At 39.8% G+C, this 20,714-nt stretch overlaps 1 protein-coding gene across 1 annotated transcript in view; it reads right to left on the reverse strand.

The window, feature by feature from the left end:
* Window positions 1-20,714, reverse strand: part of LOC149284363 (GRB2-related adapter protein-like) — a 59,377-nt gene that overhangs the window by 22,990 nt on the left and 15,673 nt on the right. The window contains exons 2-3 of the mRNA XM_089496790.1: window positions 16,804-16,895; window positions 1,992-2,111 (exon numbers count right to left, since the gene is read on the reverse strand). Coding sequence (XP_089352916.1) covers window positions 1,992-2,111; window positions 16,804-16,895 — 212 coding nt within the window. The remainder of the gene's footprint in view (window positions 1-1,991; window positions 2,112-16,803; window positions 16,896-20,714) is intronic.

A 20,714-nucleotide genomic window follows, 5' to 3' on the forward strand; every position in this document is an offset into this window, starting at 1 on the left:
GAAGGGCTTTCTGTGTATGGCATTTTTTGATGGTATCATGTAGATTACTATAAAAAAGTGTAAAATATGGAAAATATTTATTTAAAAATTTTACCAGAAAAATATTTTTCTCATCTACAAAAGCTAATGAAAAAAACTGTGTAATAAATTCTACTATTTAGGACCAATTTCTTGCCTTTTTTGCAAGTTATTGGGCAATAAGTACAAGTAGCATTGCGCTGTTTTAAAATTCTTTTCAAATCTGGTCATTCTGCCCCATGTGCTATTTTGGACATCTTTGAAGCTGGCCAATGCAATTAAGCCCCATCAAACCATATATTTTTGAAATATAGACACCCCATGGTATTTCAAATGCTAGTATTTTAACTCTTTGCATGCTCTAATTCTACCACCAGTCATTATCAAAGTTTGCAGTAGTATTTTTTGTGTAATATTATTGTATTTTTTGCCTAAAATGTGTTGGATGATCTGAACCAATTAAACATAGAAGGAATCCAGGAGGGTGGAAATACGTTTCACAGCACTGTAGGTCAAACAGAGGTGTATAGAGCAAGAGTTTGTAATGTCTTAAAATAGATCTTTACAACTGACCCTGTATATTAGCCAGCTTCTTGGGCAACTTTTCTGTCACAATTTAGGAAGTTGACATGATGGCCCTACTATCCCTTAACAACCAGTGATGAAACACTCATCAAACCTAAAAGAGAGAAGGAAGCTACAACAAAAAAAAAAAGATTAAGTGACGCCCTTTTAGTTACACCAGCTTTCCGTTGATCCCCAGTTAATGCCCGTTTTTAAGTATTCAGTTTTTAGCTAAACTACCATTTTCACAAAGTAAGATGGAGTAAATAATATACTTATCTGAAAAAAACATCACTTTTTTTTGCCCTAATTTATATTTTAATATACATGGGAAAGATTCAGAAAAAAACATAACTAATAAACATTCTACTAGCCTTTTTTGCCAGCCTTCAAAAAGAATACTTTGTACCGCACTAAGGAATACTATTGTGTGACAGTGAATGTGGAGGCAAACAAATAAGTAAAAAAATTTTTTAATTGTATTTATCTATCCTGTAGCAGAAGAACTGCAGTGTTTTTTTATTTCATTTAAAAGCTCCATCCAAAAAAAGGTAACTATCCATGGTGCTTAAGGGACTAATCCATTTCACATAGGATAAGTGTGAATCTGCACTTGCATCTACTCAGGCAGCAAACTGTATCTACCGTAAGCTAAATATCTTACGGTACATGTTGATATGAGAATAACCAATCAACATTTAAGCTTTAGGAAGCAAAGCAGGAATAACATTTCCCCATGTACATATTCAGCCTTTTCCGTTTGAAGTAGGTCTCACCCTCTCTATAGTTACAGCTTGCCACTCCATCACTTTTTCTAACAGAACTGCATTCACTAATGGACCTTTGTTCCTCACTTGCAGTTCATATGGAACATGATAAGACTCTGACTTCTCCTACAATCATTATCCATAAGGTTGACCCTTCACACCTATCAAAGCACTTTTAACTTTCATTCCCAATGTTAATACATTCTGAAACAACACAAATAGCACAATAAAGCACTTTATTTTCCATTAGCTAAAGGCACCCTGCTGTGTGGCTGGCATCCACAATCACTACTGGATAAATAGCGCAAAGTGACTGGGCCATAGTGCTCCCTGAGGACCCCACATTTTCTGAAACTCCTCCATACATCTTCTCCAAATGTCTTTTCTGTAGTTTTAGTAACCTGAGTATAACTATGTCTCTGTTATAAAGTGGAATATATTACAAGAAAGGTTTATGTCTCAAAAACCATGCTCTACCACACTTATGTTAGAGTTCACCACAGAGGAAAATTTCCCTGAAACTCCACCCCTTCATGTATGGATTTTTTTTCACCACAGACATTGCAGATAACGAGATTCGTAATTTATTTTATAATGCCCTGTGTTATTTAACATCATATGCCAGACATATCAATATGCTACCTGACTGAGATTGAGAACTCCCCTTTGGATGTCTGACTGGCTCGAATGATGAATGATCCAAGACGTTTTCCCATCAGTATGTTCTCAGCTTCTGCACGAGAAATGTTCTCACGAAACCATCTGTGACGTCAAGACCATAAGGAAGAGAGTAAATTTTATGCAGTTAAAGTTATACAGTCTTTATTTTACCTATTATTTTGGTTTCTGGAAATGAGGCAGACTAAACATCTATATAACATAAAACCAGATTATTATGCTAAATCCGTATAAAGGGAGTAATCAAGATACTTTTAGTCCCAAAGTAAAAGCATCTTTATTGACACAAGTTAATAGTAGGCTTCTTGAAAGAGGCATTAAAAGAGCCTCTTTGGCCAGTTGTCCATATGCAAGACACACTTTGTGTGTCAGCAGCGAGACGCAGTGGATGGTGAACATGCATGACATTGGGTGAACGTGGCATTGGCTGACTTCACCAGTGTCCAAACTGCTGGAGGTGCACTTCCAAACAATTACCTTCCTTCTCCAAGTTATAAATTGTGGCCACCCTCAGCAGATCCTTAGGTGTCCTATAGTCGTAACTATGTACTAGCCATTTCCTTTAGGTTTGTTTATGTTGCTTCTTTTGTCAGTCTCTAGGTTTTGACCATTGGCCTGTTCCTGGCCCTGGCATTGCCTTCACCTGTGGATCTGGAAAGTACTGGCTTCTGAGGGTTTTGTAAATTTGACCTGTTTTATATTCTGATTTGGCTTTATACTAGTGAACCAGTATTGACTTCTGGCATTGCCTCCTGACTTTTTGTTAATTTGACCTGATTTGTTCTTAGTCTTGGCCCTTGTCATGCTGCTTGGCTTTTAGCTCTGATTCAGGTTTAGCAATCCATGGGATCAACCCTATACCTGAGTAACCGGTTACAACTTTTTTATACTCCCACTCAACTGTATACAATATGTTCAAATAAAAATATTTATATTTTCAAGTGAATCCACCTTTTGATCTATTAAAGAATAGTGCAATGTCATGTAGAGAGAAACACCAAAGTTAAAAACAATGTTTAAAAGAATCATGTGATCAAAAACGCTAAACTTATTGCACATTTTTCAGACATTGAAACGGCAAAGAGATGCTACATTGAAAGTGGCATGGTTAGGATATCTTAAATTTTGCTGAAGTGGAATACTGAGAAACATGAGGCGTTTTTTCAATGGCTATTGGTGATGTTGCTTCCACCTTTCCCTCTTGATATGGAAATGTTTGGGTTTTTTGTAGCGGGAACCAGATGAGACACTCTGGACCCATTGGAAACATAAGCTCTGGGGCAGCCTGCTCTCCTGATCCTGATCACTTTTACAAAAGCGTTTCAACACAGAGTCATACCTCCCTTCATGAACATGATCCCTGCTTTTTTCACCCAGAAAAGCAGAGAAATGTCAGTACCAACTGTAGCAGACAATGGACACTTTATTGAGGAAAGGGAAATATTTTTATTCCATATGGATAAAAGGGAACAATCAAGACAACGAGATAAGCATTCACATTTGGTGGCAAAATAAACTAGCCAAGTAACAACAGTATTCACAAGCCAGTAAATGGTGCAGTCCCTCCACAATGCCTGGATAAAGTGGCCAATTTGAGAAGGACCTACTTCCATAGAGACCATTGATGGGGATGTCTGCGTTCTACCCATCCTATGGGATGAGGCAACCAATCCGAGAAGTGCTTACCTAGTCTATGGGGATCGGCACAGACAGCCCAACTTCACCTTTATTGTATGTGATAGTCTGATGCTGATTCTTGGATGCTTGTTCCCCTGCTGGACACCAGAGCTCCTGCCTCCATTCCGCATCCCCTATCATGCTTCTGCTGTGTGACATTATCCCTCTTTTTCAGTAGTGGTTGTAATAGCAAATATGTATATTTGCATGCTAAGGATATTTTAAGTGCATCAACAATAGTACACTAGAATGGATCTGCCACCTTTGAGATACCGTAATTTAATTAAATCCAAAATTCACAATGTATGGCTAGCTACAAAGTTATTTACTAACCAGTCTTCTGTCCTCCTTCTTTTCACCCCCATCTGAAGCTTCCAGAGTATACGAACTTTCATCACACGCTGTAACAATTTAATTTGGAGTAACAGTCATAAACTTATATGATATGTACTAATGCATTTAGAAAATAGATCTATGGGAAGGTTATAACATCAGGTAGAAGGAGAGGATCAGGTTCAGGACATGACCTTGTATAAGCTCGGTATTCATGAGAACATTTGGGTGATATAGAAATGATAAACATCCAAATGGTTAGGTTACCTCCACATATATATTGAGGTCACCATGGTAGTGTCCCTTTGCCCTTGGTTCTCCATCACACACTATGGGTTTCTGCAGTGGCGAGGGATATGGCATTGCTAAATGCTCAGTTGCTAAGCAACCTGTACACCATGTGAATGCTGCTAGTCTCTGTCACTGAACTCACAAAAAAACTAGTGGCCCTTATTATCTTTATTTTTTCTATATGAACCATGACATCTAATTTTTCACACAACCTCAGATCTGCAGTTGTACCCTGGAACAAGTGAAAATTTAGTTTACAGATATAAAATGTATGTCAACCATAACACAGACTGCATTTGTTTTCATTAAAGATGGCAAACCTATTTGCGTATATTACAATATTACTGAAGCACGACCCTGAATCTATTACTTTCAAAACTTGTAGTAGTCTCAACGTCCACAGAATGCTCCATTATAAAGGCCTGCCTCAGCATTGTTGGTTCACTTCTGATTACTATTTAACTAAACTCTAAGAACCAATGTCACATTACTCCTCTGTCACTAATATCCGATATAAGGAGTTAAATAAAAAGTAAATATGGATCTTTCTAAATTAACTGGTACAGGTGATGCTTCTATATAATAATCACCTTACAATGACAATATACATCCAAAAGATGAACACAATATTCGTAAAAGCAGATTCTATTTTGAGCACAATGACATCTACCAGAAACCTCACATTAGCGTTATGGCAAGTGACAGATTATAAATAATCTGGATTATAGATGGTATGTATTAAAAACAAAATCAATTTTAAATGCAGAGAAACCTACAGCTATGTTGCCCCTGGGCTATGTACTGAAGAATTTTTCTGTTTCTTTAAACATAATTCTAGAATATTCCAGTCTAAACCCCATCAAATCTATGATGGTTTGTGAATATTTCCAGTGCACATCCAGCAAATGTTGCTCTGTTATTTCAAACATCCTCATTTGAAAGGTTCAGGTTGATATGGTTTGTCCCTCAAGAATATAAAGAGTATCTTTATAGATACTTCATCTGATTGGATACTGAGATTTTGAATGCATTTGGTTACATTTGTCTTTTTTTCACAAGATATTTGTTTACACGAGATACAAATTAGTATGCCTTGTTTGTTTGCTTTTTCATTTATGGATCAGCTCTTTGGGGTGACTAATGCATTACGAAGAATTGTGTCGTACAACAACTGCACACACCAAAAATGCCACAATCTCAGCTCTGTGCATTTTTTGTCAGGTTTCACACTTGTGACATGTATGTAACTTCTTAAATATGGTACAGATAGCATTTCTTATCTGCCATTAAGCTGTATGAAATTCCAAAAATGTCTCTGAGAAAAAAATTCCAATGTTAAATAGAATTAAGTTGCACACGGAGGAATTGCTCCAGGGCCCCTGCGTTCTGAGGGGTCCTGCACCAAGTCCTCCAGGCCCGCCCTGTCATTGTGATGGTCCATACCGCACACATGTCCCACGAAATGACAATCCTAACGTGTCTCGTGACATGTGGCAATCACCCTCCCTCACTGACACCGCATACCAGGTGAGGTAGTATGATACCTATATGTCACAGGACCCGATCGGATACATACACACACAGTAATGTGCAAGTTTTAGGCAGGTATGAAAAAATGCCGTAAAGTAACAATGCTTCAAAAAATGCTGACAAAAAATAGACATGCTAATAGTTTATTTTTTTATCATTTAACAAAATGCAAAGTGAACTAAAGAAAAATGTAAATCAACTCAATATTTGGTGTGATACATTGGCAGTGGGGGCAAAAAACCCTATATATGTATATGTATATATATATATATATATATATATATATATATATATGTAGCCCATTATTTTTATTGTTTTTTTTTCCCTTTTATAATATGTGAATGCTATTTACAATATTTGGACTTCTGAGGACACTATACTTCACTTTTTGTGGGTGTGGCTCTAGCCTCTGAGAACTATCCAGAAGGAGGTGTGGCAGAACCTGACAGGGAAGAAGAGACGCCATTTTAGGATGAGTTAAGGCCTATTCCCCATCCAGCAAGACCAAGTGACTAACTAGCAAGTGCAGGACCAAATCCTGATCTGTTTTGCCAAGAGGTTGCTTGATACAAACCAGAGCTGCAGCTTAAGGTCTTCCAGCAAATTCATCTCTACAGCGAATCTGCTCTCAAGCCTTCCTGCAGTTAGCAAGGACTGTATCCAGGCTCCATCTGAGGACATCAGACCAGGGAAGTAACATCCTCATTACACAAAGGATATTGCTGTATATCTATCTACCAGGGCCCCAACGTGCACCAACACCATTTACTGGAGCTCCTGGGTGGGCAATTATCCAGCTTTGGGTGGGCTATTGGGTTTCTGTATTTTTACAGTATATATATATATATATATATATATATATGTATTTCGGCACTGGGTTGAACACACAGTAACTGTGAACTGCCACTCTCAAGACAAATCTTTATTTCCTGTCAACACTGTTATTGTATGCATCTGTTCCCCTATATTACAGTAAAATAGGTTTAATTTGTTTATCAGTTATTGTGTGCTTATTAGTACTATGGGCCACTTCTCAGTGAGTGGATTTCCTGTATCTAAATAAATCACTGAGTGGAGGCACTGAATGCAGAATTCAAATATGTCCCAATCTCCCTCACTCATCGCGGAGGCTCAGGAGCCATATCAGCGCCAAGAAGCAACAGGGATTGTTGCTGATCCTGACCCTATTTTCCAAGGGAAAGGAAAAAGGGTTACAGATGGAGGCACTGCTGAGATGAATTGGGACTTTAGGGACTCAAGTATGGGGATTACATACCCCACTCCAAAAGAGGTTAGGGACTGGGCCCGTGTCATGCGGGTTCCACCCAGCCAGGCAATAGCAATATGCCATACCCCTCTCAATCTTGATAAAGAACAGTTCCGGGCGGCCCTCGGGCAGATCCCTGGCTTAGTGAGGCCCAGAATAGTCCAAACCAAACGTGACCCGAATGGAGAATGTGGGTTGGCGTTGATCAAGGGGAAGGCTGATCTACCTACCCGAGAACGCATCCTGACTCTTCCACTGCCTGGAAAGAGTAAGCTGGGGTGTACAATAGTCTATGCTACCAGAGATACAGATACAGACACAGATGAGGATGAGGATTCAGGTCAGATCTTTAGTATCCCTCAACCTTTATTCACTGATTCTTCCCCCATAGTAAAGCCTAAACGAAAGTTACCTAGTACCCCTGTGTCAGCAAAGGTTGCCTCAGAAGGGAACTTTGTTTCTACACAGGATGAAAATTCCCCTATGCTACAGGCAATACGCCAGTTAGCCAGTGAATTTGCTCGGGCTGCACACAGCCAAGAATATCGGAAGCTACAGACATTTTCTGGGATTACCCCACTCCCTAAGGGAGAAGAGGGTTTTGAAGTCTGGCGGGACGTTGCCACCCAAGCCATAAGGGAATGGACTTGTGGGGAAGACACAAAGAAAAGGCGGCTCATCGAGAGTTTGAGGCCTCCTGCCTTGGACTTGGTAAGGCATCACCAGGTAAAGTCCCCTCACCTTACTGCTGGGGACCTACTCCAAATTCTGAGTGGTGCTTATGATCCAGGGTCAGATGAATTTGAATTAAGGCAACAATATGCTGCCACCAGACAAAAGAAAGGAGAGTCTTTAGCCAGCTTCTCCCTCCGAGTGGAGCTCATTGTGGGCAAGCTACTGGAGAAGGGAGTGATTTCCCCAATTGAGGAACCCAATCGGCAACTTCTTCATGGGCTGATACGAGGAGAACCCTCTACTATCGCATTTGAAAGCTTGCTTGGCGTGAAAGGGCCTCTATCTTTCCTAGAGACAATGGAAGAAGCTCGGGCTATTGACCAGCGACATGCTCAAATACACACAGACGAAGTTGATTCTCATCCTCTGCCATCTGGAGGTAAGAAGGAGAGAGAAAAAGGAAGGAGAGCTCCATATACCTCTCTGCCCAATTGGAAACCACTCAAGTGCCAAGAGTGTGGACTCCCTGGTCATCATACATCCAAATGCCCTCAAAAAGAAGAAGCATTACCAGTTGAGACTCTTGCTGTTGACCCGCATCCGCCAACGATCCCCTCTCGGGGTACAAAAGAGCATAGACGTCCATATAAAAGGATGGATCGCCATTTGTCTACTGGTCCCAGAGTTGGGCCCAAGTCCATAGTCTCTGTCATTGTAGAAGAGATTCATGCCACTGCCGTACTGGACGCAGGATCGCAGGTGACTATTGTATTCCGTCCCTTTTATGATACCCATCTGAGCCACATTCCTCTCCAACCAGCAGAAGATGTCAACCTTTATGGGCTTAGTGACAAGGCTTACCCAGTCGATGGAGTGATTCAAATTCAGATAATTATTCCTCAACTGAATACTGGGAAGATCTGCCCCATGAATGTGGAAGCCATAGTCTGCCCTAGCCCAAGACAATCCTCAGCTCCTATCCTACTAGGCACCAACACCTCCATGGTTCGGGACCTTTTCCGGGCTTACCTGAAAGAAGTGAAGGATGTCTCTATGGAACGAATGGACGAATTGCCCCTTGTTTTGCGCGAGGAGTGCCACCGACTGGTTATAGAGACCCAACAAGGTTTTTTTCTTCTATCCTAGTCTCAAGACTCTCTCATTGCAACCTGGTGAAGCTCGGTCAGTTATGGTGCAATCTGCTGTTCCATTTGCTATCTTGACAGGAGACTGGCAGTTTTGTATAGAGTCCCTTCCTGAGGAGGATGCGAAGAAAGGTTGGACAATTGTACCAGAGGTCAAGGACTGGAGAAGATGGAAGGGTACCCCTTTTGCTGTGACTGTTCACAATATGTCCCCTATGGAGGTTCACATCTGCCCTGCCCATGGGATGGGAGTCATTAGCCTCCTAGAAACAATACTCCCTATAACCACCCTGTGTGCTGAAGTTAAAACACCTCCTCTTGCAGAATCTCACTTTTACCTGGAGGACTCACCGCTACCTTCTGAATGGAAACAGAGGCTCTTGAATGTGCTTTAGTCTTGTGAAGATGTCTTCTCCAGAGAAGAAATGGACGTGGGCTGTGCAAAGAGTGGGCAACACACTATAAAGCTCAATAACCCTGCCCCGTTCAGAGAAAGGTCTAGAAGGTTGGCTCCCAAAGATGTGGAGGATGTGAGACAAATCCTGAATAAAATGAAAGATGCTGGTATTATTAAAGAATCCAGGAGTCCCTATGCCTCCCCAATAGTAGTTGTGCGCAAGAAAAATGGTTCTGTCCGATTGCGTATAGATTACCGAACCTTGAATAAGAGAACTATTCCAGACCAGTACACCCTACCCCGAATTGAAGACCTTTTGAATGCATTAACTGGCAGTAAGTGGTTCAGTGTTCTGGACAGCTTTCATTTGCCCACTGGGGTTTTATCAGTTCACCCAGATGCCACAAGGCGTGACAGGAGCTCCCGCAACCTTCCAGAGATTAATGGAGAAGGTTGTGGGAGGATTGAACCCTGCAGAATGTTTAGTGTACCTGGATGATCTGATTATTTTCGGAAAGACCCCAGAAGAACATGAACAACGACTAGTACGGGTACTGAATCGTCTGAGGGATGAAGGGCTGAAACTATCTTTGGACAAGTGCAAATTTGCTCAGAGTTCGGTAACCTATGTGGGCCACATAGTGTCTGCCGAGGGAGTATCAACGGACCCAGCCAAGATAGAAGAAGTTGTAAGCTGGCCCCAACCAAAAACAATAGAGGAGCTGCGTTCTTTCTTAGGTTTTTGTGGGTTCGTGGAAGGCTACTCCAAAATAGTGCAGCGTCTCCATAACCCTCTGAAAGTAGAACCTAGCAAGGAAAGAAAAAAACCTTCTGGTTTAAAGGAGTCCATTGGAGAGAGGTGGACACCTGATTGCGCAAAGGCATTCCAAAGTCCCAAGCAAAAGATGATTGAAGCCCCTGTACTGGCATATGCTGACCCATGTCTTACATGTGGATGCCAGCATGGAGGGTTTGGGGGGTGTCCTACACCAACCCTATCCTGAAGGACTCAGGCCTGTAGCTTATATCAGCCGGAGTTTAACTGGGAGTGAGAAGAATTATCCCGTGCACAAATTGGAGTTCTTTGCCCTCAAATGGGCTATTGTAGACAAATGACATGACTACCTCTATGGTGTGAAATTTGAGGTACGAACTGATAACAATCCCCTCACCTACATACTTACCAAAGCCAAGTTGGATGCCACAGGTCATCGGTAGTTAGCTGCCTTGTCCAGTTATGATTTCTCATTAAAATACAAACCAGGGCCTAAGAATGTAGGAGCAGATGCCCTATCACGGCGACCAGGACTACTTCTGATTAAAGATGATGAAGACTGGGTTGAAATTCCTGGTCCTGGAGTTAGAGCCCTTTGTCAAACTTCCATAGATGAGTGGGTGAACTTCTCTGAGCTGCGATATATAGACTCCCTAAGTTGTACTCCAGAAGCTATCCCCGAAGCTATGTGTCTTCCCACTACCGTACCCCAGTGGTCAGTCATCAGCTTGGAAGAGAAACAACAGGCTCAAGCTCAAGATCCTATGATTGGGCCCCTGCTACAGGCTGTAAAAGTTAAAGATCTCAGTCAACTGAAGGGAGTACCCAATGAATCTCGCCAATCTTTCAGGAAAGAATGGAATAGATTCCAGGTTGAAAATGGATTACTATACAGGATTATGCAATATCATGATCATCCTGGTAGGAAACAGCTAGTACTGCCTCAGAAATATCGAGGAATGGTCTTGAGATCCTTACATGATTATCATGGTCACCTAGTGTTGTGGACATGGATTGCATTGTCCATTATTAGTGATTCACATCACAGATGCAATATCTGTATCTCCCTTTGGATAAACCACTCCCCTAACTGTGGCATACATTACAATACCAATTAGTTCTATTGTTTAAGAAGTGCCTTACCTCTACCACCAGGTAGCACTAGAGAGTGAGTGATGTGTACATCTATTGTTTATCTAAGACCATAGATAATGGCTACCTACATGAAAAGCCATGTGGGCTATGCCAGGAACAATGGGATATCAGGAACTCCAGGAAGAAGGGGGAGGAGCAGAAGAGACTGGAAGGACAGGAAGGAAGCAGCATGGCAGAAGCTAAGGGAGCTGTGAAAGCTTGCCAGAGAAAAAGTATGAAATAGAAAGCTGCTCTTCCATCTTGGGCTAGTTAAGTGCCAAGAAGCTAGGACTAGTTAAGTGCCTAGAATTGTAACTAAGAATTAGAAAACAACTACTGAAAGAATCCTTTAAAGTCTTCTATATGATCCTGGTATCTAGAGCCATTTTGGAAACTGAACACCAAAGGAGTCATTTGATATGCTGATACTCTCTGAAGTTAAGTACATATGTTATTACAATGTTATTAGAATATAATTGTTGACTGTCTGTAACTTTGTTATGGTAACCTTTTTCGATATATTGTTTGTACCGCTAGAGGTATTAATAAAGTATATCATTATATATCATAACATCTGTTGGTATTCGTCTTTACATAATTTAACTGTATTCCTGAATCAAATTTATTGTTGTATTGTTAGATGTGTTTTGTCTAAATTGTGAAATATTAGCATAATTTTGCATAAAACAGGCCACGACCACAACACCTAGGGATTGACAAAACTTTTGGTCTGATACAAGATCCTTTCTACTGGCCCAAAATGAGGGAATCCGTGGAAAGGTATTGCCGAAGTTGTAGAATTAAGAGGAAAACGTTACCCACTCGGGCTGCATACATGAGCCATCTACAGAGTTCCGGACCCATGGACCTGGTCTGCATGGATTTCCTCTGCATTGAAGCTGACTCCACTGGGACCAATAAATGTCCTAGTGATTACAGATCACTATACCCGATATGCTCAGGCCTACCCTACCAAAGATCAGAAGGCCACTACCATTGCCAAAGTCCTGTGGAACAAGTTCTTCATTCACTACGAGTTTCCTAATCGTTTGCATTCTGACCAAGGAAGAGATTTTGAGAGCAGAATAATTCGAGAGATGTTAAAGTTACTAGATATAGAGAAAACCAGGACAACTCCCTACCATCCAGAAGGCGATGCTCTCCCTGAAAGGTTCAACCGGACCTTGCTTGACATGCTGGGGACCTTCTCGGGCAACGAGAAAAGATCATGAAGCCGACATGTGGAGACTATGGTACATGCCTACAATTGTACCCGACATGAATCCACTGGATTTTCTCCTTACTTCTTAATGTTTGGTCGAGAAGCCAGATTGCCAATTGACATTTGTCTGGGAGTGTCTTCTGATGGCATGAACCATCGTTCCCATTACCACTATGTTCGTGACTTAAGAGAAAATTTTAAAGAATACCTATAAGTTGGCTGAACAAACTACAGCCAAACTGAATGAGAACAATAAAATATGATACAAAAATGCGATACAAGGACCTTCAGTCTTGAGATAAAGTCTTATTAAGGAACCTAGGAGTCCCAGGAAAGCATAAACTTGCAGATCGATGGAAGGACATTTTATTTGAAGTTGTCGCAAAGATTCCTGGGATCCCAGTATATAAGATCAAAGGGCCTGAGGGTAAAATAAAGGCCTGGCATAGAAATCATCTATTGCCAGTGGCAATGTTTGGAGATGATGATGAAGGAAATGTTCAGAATGATTGTGCTGACAGCTCCACTAACCATCTTTTACCTCCAACTAAGACTGAAGGAAGTGTTGAAGAGGCTCCTGCAGAAAGAAAACAGCCCTGTGATGATCCCGGAGGAGTTACACTGAGCAGTGGACAAGACTGGAGGACTCCAGCTAATTCTCAGTCAGTGCCTCTTTCCTCCCTTTCTCCTCCATCTCAGTTAAATTCTCAAAGTCCTAGCTTTGTCCCGGATTCCTGTGTTAGAGACTTTAGTACTATGGGAGGACCAGGGCCTCAAGCCACTGGAATCCTTCCCACAGGTGCGGGGAAAAGAACTCGCATTGAAGAGGCCAGCGGACTTCCTCAGAGGAACTTGAGGCGGAGCCGGAGAACAAGAAGACCACCCAGGTTTCTGACCTATGATCAAATTGGGGAACCAACCTACTCCCAGTCAAATCCTGTTTATGTTAAGCTAGTTAATTTATTACATAGCCTGACTGGTTTGTTGGGCGAGTGGCCCCTATTGATGTAATTTCCTGTACATAGTTATACTTCTAGTCCTGCCAGTGGAAGGCAGGAATTTTACAGGGGAAAGAATGTAGCCCATTATTTTTATTGTTTTTTTTCCCTTTTATAATATGTGAATGCTATTTACAATATTTGGACTTCTGAGGACACTATACTTCACTTTTTGTGGGTGTGGCTCTAGCCTCTGAGAACTATCCAGAAGGAGGTGTGTCAGAACCTGACAGGGAAGAAGAGACTTTGGGTGGGCTATTGGGTTTCTGTATTTTTACAGTATATATATATATATATATATATATATATATATGTGTGTATTTCGGCACTGGGTTGAACACACAGTTACTGTGAACTGCCACTCTCAGGACAAATCTTTATTTCCTGTCAACACTGTTATTGTATGCATCTGTTCCCCTATATTACAGTAAAATAGGTTTAATTTGTTTATCAGTTATTGTGTACTTATTAGTACTATTGCAGGGCCACTTCTCAGTGAGTGGATTTCCTGTATCTAAATAAATCACTGAGTGGAGGCACTGATTGCAGAATTCAAATATGTCCCAATCTCCCTCACTCATCGCGGAGGCTCAGGAGCCATATCAGCGCCAAGAAGCAACAGGGATTGTTGCTGATCCTGACCCTATTTTCCAAGGGAAAGGAAAAAGGGTTACAGATGGAGGCACTGCTGAGATGAATTGGGACTTTAGGGACTAAAGTGAAGTATTACATACCCCACTCCAAAAGAGGTTAGGGACTGGGCCCGTGTCATGCGGGTTCCACCCAGCCAGGCAATAAATCAGCAATCATTTCACCATGCTATTCATTTAATCATTATATTATAAAAAGATATAAAAATATTTTAAAATAAGCTGTAGTTTATTCTTAGCAAAAAATAGAGCTAAAAAACATGCACTATCGTTTAGATTATCTTGTTTTTAGCGGTTTGGAATTAGCACTTAAATGAGAACATTACATGCATAATGAAATTAGGCTAATAAAAACAGAATGTAAAATGCACATAGCAGCTCGGAAAAGAAGAGGGTACTTGAAAGTCTGTATAAAATTCTTACAGCAGGTCTTTCTGTCAAAGAGGTATGCAGCGCTGCTTGGTTGATCTATTTATATCATATTTCAAGGGGTAAGCAAGCAAAAAAACAAGCAATACGCAAGAAGAAATTGTGTTTATCATATTGTATCACAGTTTCATTAGTACAAATGTTTCGACTCATGAAAAGAATACAAGAACCCTTATGGGTCATGTCTATCCTGCTCTCCTTCTATATTTTTTCACTGACTGGGGAGTTACTTGCGTTGGCGTTAAAAAAACAGAGAAATACAAAGATAATTCTACAAGAAGCTATTTTTTTGCTAAAAGGTGAAATCGGGGGATAAAGAATAATAAAATAACGATTCATGCATAAAACAATTTGAAAACCTTATTTACTTACGTGAAAAACATCAGTCTTTATTGGATTTTCCATAAGACACACTAGGTAGGGTGCCCGTTTTTTGAGTGTTTCAAGTAGATGTGACTAAATACTGGCCAAGTCCATTTTTTTATATGATTCACTAAATTCTTCCATTTGTGGGCAGGACTGGCCATCTGGTACACTGGGTAAATGCCCAGTGGGCTGGTGGCTAATACTAATACTGCTGCTCCAGTGACAGATTGGGTGCTGCAGTTTGTAACCGCAAGTTGTGCGTATTCCAGCCAGTAGCCGCATGTATGTCATTTGGCAGCTGCTGGCCTGAAAGTCTCAGGGCTGTTTAGGCATCCCTATTGTGGCTCTAGTTCTGAGTCACCTCTTCTGCTAGGTCCTCAACCACCAACCCCGCTAGTTGTCACACTTCACAAAGGAAGGTGCAAAGGTTTGAGGAACTGTTGCTGTTGTCCCTGGTGTCTAGTTAGCGACAGTAGGTCTGTACTTCTGATTACCTAGGTTTTTAATATGCATTAATGTTTGGCGACCCTAGACTGTCCTTTTAAAGTTTCATTGTGAGTAATGTTTAATGAAAAAATATTTTCTATGCAAACTCCGTTTAACTGTATGGACAATTTAGTCATTAACATTCATTATTTAAAACAATGTAAATATTACATGAGCCATATAGAACCAAATAGACTTGTGCACAACACCCAAAATCATTTTGGACAAATTTTTGTTTCCTTTTTGCCACAATCGTTTCTGGACAACGAATTCTGTTTCCTGTCCTTTTGGTTCGGACCAAATTTGGGGGGCTTTTTCTTATTTGGAAACTGACTTAGTTTTTCAAAAATATCTTCTCTCTTGTGCACCTTCCCCCTGGTTCTTCTGAGAATTTTACTTTTATTTAATATAAAGTGTTACTTAAGGTAAGAAAGACTTATTTTAATCAGAGGGTGGTGGATATGTAAAACAGCCTCGCTTGAGATTCACAGGACCTCTGAGTCTAAATTTATTAAAGGAAGATTTACTTTACAGAGAGGGTGATGGATATGTGGATCTGCCTCCTAGTAGAAGTTTAAGGTCTACAGAACCCCTGAGATTTGTACATTTTGTAATGTAATAAGATCTTAATGTAAGGAAGATTAACTGTACTGAGGGGGTGGTGGATATGTGGAAGAGCCTCCTGGCAGAAGTAACTTGAGGCCCAAAGAATCCTTGAGATTTTTATTTTTTGTTTCCTCATCTTTGCACCTCTCTATTATAAGTTAGTGTTTTAGTTAAGAATATTATTAATTTAATTAAGTTTAGCTTTAGAGTGATCTGAGGTAGGAGTTTTTCCAGTATAGATATGTGTGGCATTGCAATGGTTAACAATAGCCTTTTTTTTCCCTTTTAGCTGTATGTAACCTTTTGCACCCTGTCCTTCATTGTTTCCTGGGCAGTTTACTAATAATTAATAAGCAGCACCTGTTAGATTTATTGGACACTGAATACTTAATACATAGCTTGGATAAGCCTGCCTGACCTCAGATAAAGCAACATCTTCTAATTACTGTCAACGGGCCCAGAAAATATGAGAGAGAGAGATGACTCATCTATAGCAGGCAACCGAATGAACACAATTTCGGCAGGTTTTACCATTCGTTTTCGTTTGTGTTGTTGGGTCTCTCCTCATTGTCGGAGATTTGTATAAATGCATGAAATAGTCCATTACACGAATCCGAATGCACAAGTCTAGAACCAAATGCTTATTGGTATGCATAGAGGAGGACAATGTACTTATCCAAGGGGGATTTGGAGATAAATAAGAGACACATGCATTAGAATATGACTCACATAAAAAAAAAATCTGAGACTGTTGTATATTGCTGAAGAGAACACTTATGTTGTGTAATTACTTACTTTGGATTGCTCATTTGTACATAGTTTTTTGGAACATATCCCTCGCTGCCCCTGAGCTCTGCTTTATACCAATTATCATCAGAGCCTAAGATCTGTGGAGGAAACAGAACACTTTTTGGTTTGTGTCAATTCTACTTTCTCAGTATCAATCAAATACATACAAAAAAAAGAAAAATCACATGTTGCACTATAAACTCAATTGCTCATTTTAAAGTGAAATGTGCATAGCATTTTCAAATGTAAGTGACTGTAATTTTTTTATCCTATGTTCCCTTCATTTCCACCTAAGTAGTCTGTTCCATATCAAAGACAAACATCACTGATGCCTCTGGACTGTCAGAAACTCCCAGGTTCTTTTCTGTAGATAACTGTGTATGTATGGATTCTAAAAAATATTGGGATGTTAATGTATGTAGTTTCTGCCTGACCCAGGCCCAAGGCCTATGTGTAACTAGAGGATGGGTTTGGATTCCTCATACTGAGTATATAATAATCAATTTTACTGGCATTATATGGATTCAAATCTTCTTTCTTCGTTTCTTGAGGTGCTGTGAACTATTGTTTATAAATACGGGCTGTGGTCAGGGCCGGCAACCTATAGGCAAAGTAGGAGGGGGTACCGACAGCCTGCAGCCGTGAACCGCCGGCCGGGGTCATTCATTAGAAGCGCGTCCGCGGCTCGCGGTCACTTGATGGGGAGGAGTGGGAGCGAGTCAGCCAGTTAAGAGTGGGTGGGTGGTTGTGGCAAAAGGGGAGGGGCTTGTGGGGGTGGAGCCAGGGGCAGCAAAATTATGTTTTGCTTAGGGTGGCAAAAATCCTTGCACCAGCCCTGACTGTGGTCCAACATATTGCACCACTGATTGGCGATTGGAGATTGGAGATGAATGGCTGTACATATTTCACTCAGCAGGAGATGTGTTTGGGGAAAGGGGCAAATGCATATGAGGACCCTGCAGAATCCCTCCATGGATTTACAAGGGGTCACCCCAAAAAGGTAAAGAGATCACTCAGCTATTATATGCATTAAAGTGATTCCTTTGGATTTAGAATGGGCACATTTGCGTTTTAAGCTGACAACATATTATACTGCCAGACATCCAATATGTGTAAAACACAAAACCAATGTCCTGAATATAATGGTATCTAAAGTAAGGCAATTTACAGCTGGTTAAAGATTGGCAAGGTGAATTATAGAATTGCTTTCCTCAACTTCAGCTTTGTTACATATTGTTCAAAACAAAATTATATCAACTACTGCTGGAAAACATATTTTGGGCAGTTCCATATTTCAGTATAAGCACAAGCTTAAACCAACTTGTATTAATTGTACAGCCGTGCCCCCTCTTTCATTGAACACATAGCGTGTAGTAAAATGTTTTCGGAAACCGTTACGGTATGTGTAAGTAGACAAAAGAGGGTTAGTTGTGGGGAAAGTACAGGTCACAAAAATAAAAAGTGTTTATGTTGTGCCTGGTTGAACAGCACACACAGGTCCCTTCTCCCTGGCCTGAGATAACTGTGAACGGCAGGAGAAAAAAAAACCTATTAAGGTATCTTCCCTGAGCACCAAATCACAGCAAGGACAGTTTATCTGTATCCTCTGTGGATTACACAAAGGTTTCTGTCTCCATGTTAATTGACTGAAGCTTTCAGTGCATGGATGGAGAGGTGAGAAGCCGGCAATTTCATTTTATCCTCCAGCTATACATCGCTCTGTTCTCCTGGGAAAAGGGGGTGCGAGGAGGGTAGAACCTGAAATTGGATTTATTTAAAATACTTTACAGAGAAAGAACAATCCTGAACTCTGTTATGTCCAGGGAAATTAAAACTGGCTGATTACTGAGTATAGCTTTTGTCTACAGGAAAAATTTAAAACCGAAACCACAATACAATTATTTTTTTCATCAGAATACTGCAGTTTTTTATGATTTCCTAATATTTTCTATTAACTACTGGTATTCACATATATAAAAACTTGGGATTCATATCCAACAATTGTGGTTATCTATAGAGTACTTTTAGGGGCCCCAATCTATTTCAGTGTAATGGTCATGTCTAAATATCCCATTTCTGGATTGTTAACTTTTTAAATTAAAACACTGACACCTCTATCGCTCACTAAAGCAAAGCACAGAGTTTCTTTAAGAAAACTGCAAAGGTTAAGTATGAAAAGCAAGTTCAAAAAGTGGCCGAATCACCATCACAATGATCTAATCAATAGGAATATTTAGTTGGTTGCTATAGTGATACGATATATTTTTTTTTTAATACCTTTTTATATAACTTTTTATACTTAACCCCTCATGTGCCCGACACACTCTAAAATCTTATGGAATGCCTTCCCAGGAGAGTGTAGGCTTTTACAGCCGCAACTACACATTAATGCCTATAGTTTTGGAATAGGATGTCCAACAAGCTCATACTGGTGTGATGGGCAGGTTCCACGTACTTTTGGTTATATAGTGTATCACCTTTAAGTAAAGACTCCATCTGTTCCATTTTCCTTTTAATTATGCACAGTGGGCTATCTGGACAATGCTTCTAATAATGTTTCAGACTGCCTTTTAAAAAGCAACTTTAGAGTCTGTCTCATACATAATGGAAAGTGTGTTCTCCACATATAATTCAAGTAAAGTATTTGATGTAACCTAAACAAGGCTGTAAAACATTTTTATGATACCCTGTAAAATGGCTTTTTTTTATTGCTGCTAAATTGTTTCACAATCATTATACATATAATTTTTAGTGTGGTTTCTGTTTATGTGCAGACTTTTCTTTTTTGCATTGTTACTCTGGCTGCATAATATTTACGAATTGAAATAATGTTTTAAAAAATTCCCATATACTAGGAAATTGCTTAGGACATATGAAACGCAGACTCTTTGCTTATACTCTGGCGCACTTCAGCTGCTGGTTTAGACCTTTTCTAATCCTCTGGAAGCAAGTTAAAGGATAAAGAAAATGACCGATATAATTGAGGTGTAGACTTATCATAATGTTACATCAGTATGTTATAAGTTTGAAAATGAGTCACTTGCTTTCATTTGGACCACATTAGTTTCCCATCCTAAACCTTGAGATGCATCTGCTTATATTCAATGGCAACATTCACACACAAGCACACCGTCTAATAAAGATCTAACTGTACAGATATTTATTTTACAAAAAGAATCATGTGCATTAACACTTCACAACCGGTTCCCCAGCTACAATTCTTTATACAAAATGACAAGTTTGAGAAGGCAAACAATATTAGTATAGTTAATTATAGCTGTGTTATTAATTAATTACAATTAGAACCGAGCATGTACATTAATATTATATATATATATAAAACTAAATATATTCACAAAATCCCAAAACAATATCTAAAAAAACCCTTGAAACACAATAACCCCAAGATAACATCCAAAAGTATCCCCTTAAGCAAGAAAGTGCAATATCAGTCCCAGTATGCAACAAGAGTCTACAATATGTGGTATGAGTGGAAAAGAGAATCTCTACAGGGTGATAGAATAAATATGATGTCACTGCTATATAGGATATCCTCTCAGTATGCTAGATACTCAAAACAAGGAACATATATCCAATACTAACACTAACGACAATTGGTAGTTTTTCTTTCTATATACACTATACAAATTAAAAAAGGTATTTTTCTACAAATTGCTTCTCATACTTTGATACACAGCACACTTTGATTATTTTCATTTAAGGATTTTAAACACATCTTCCAGGCCATGGTAGCAAATTCGCCAATAACTGAATCATGCTAGCAGGAATATTCGTTAGCTCTGTTAGACTGCAATTAAGTAGTAACTCCATTTGGTACACATTGAAATGGTATGGGTGCATCTGTTGCTTAAATGTTGTGTAAAATTCCCATTATCTGTATATTTTTTTACGCTAGT

This window comes from Sceloporus occidentalis, unplaced genomic scaffold (genome assembly GCF_023333645.1).
Source record: "Sceloporus occidentalis isolate IW3139 unplaced genomic scaffold, rSceOcc1.0.p SCAF_94, whole genome shotgun sequence".
Taxonomy (NCBI): domain Eukaryota; kingdom Metazoa; phylum Chordata; class Lepidosauria; order Squamata; family Phrynosomatidae; genus Sceloporus; species Sceloporus occidentalis.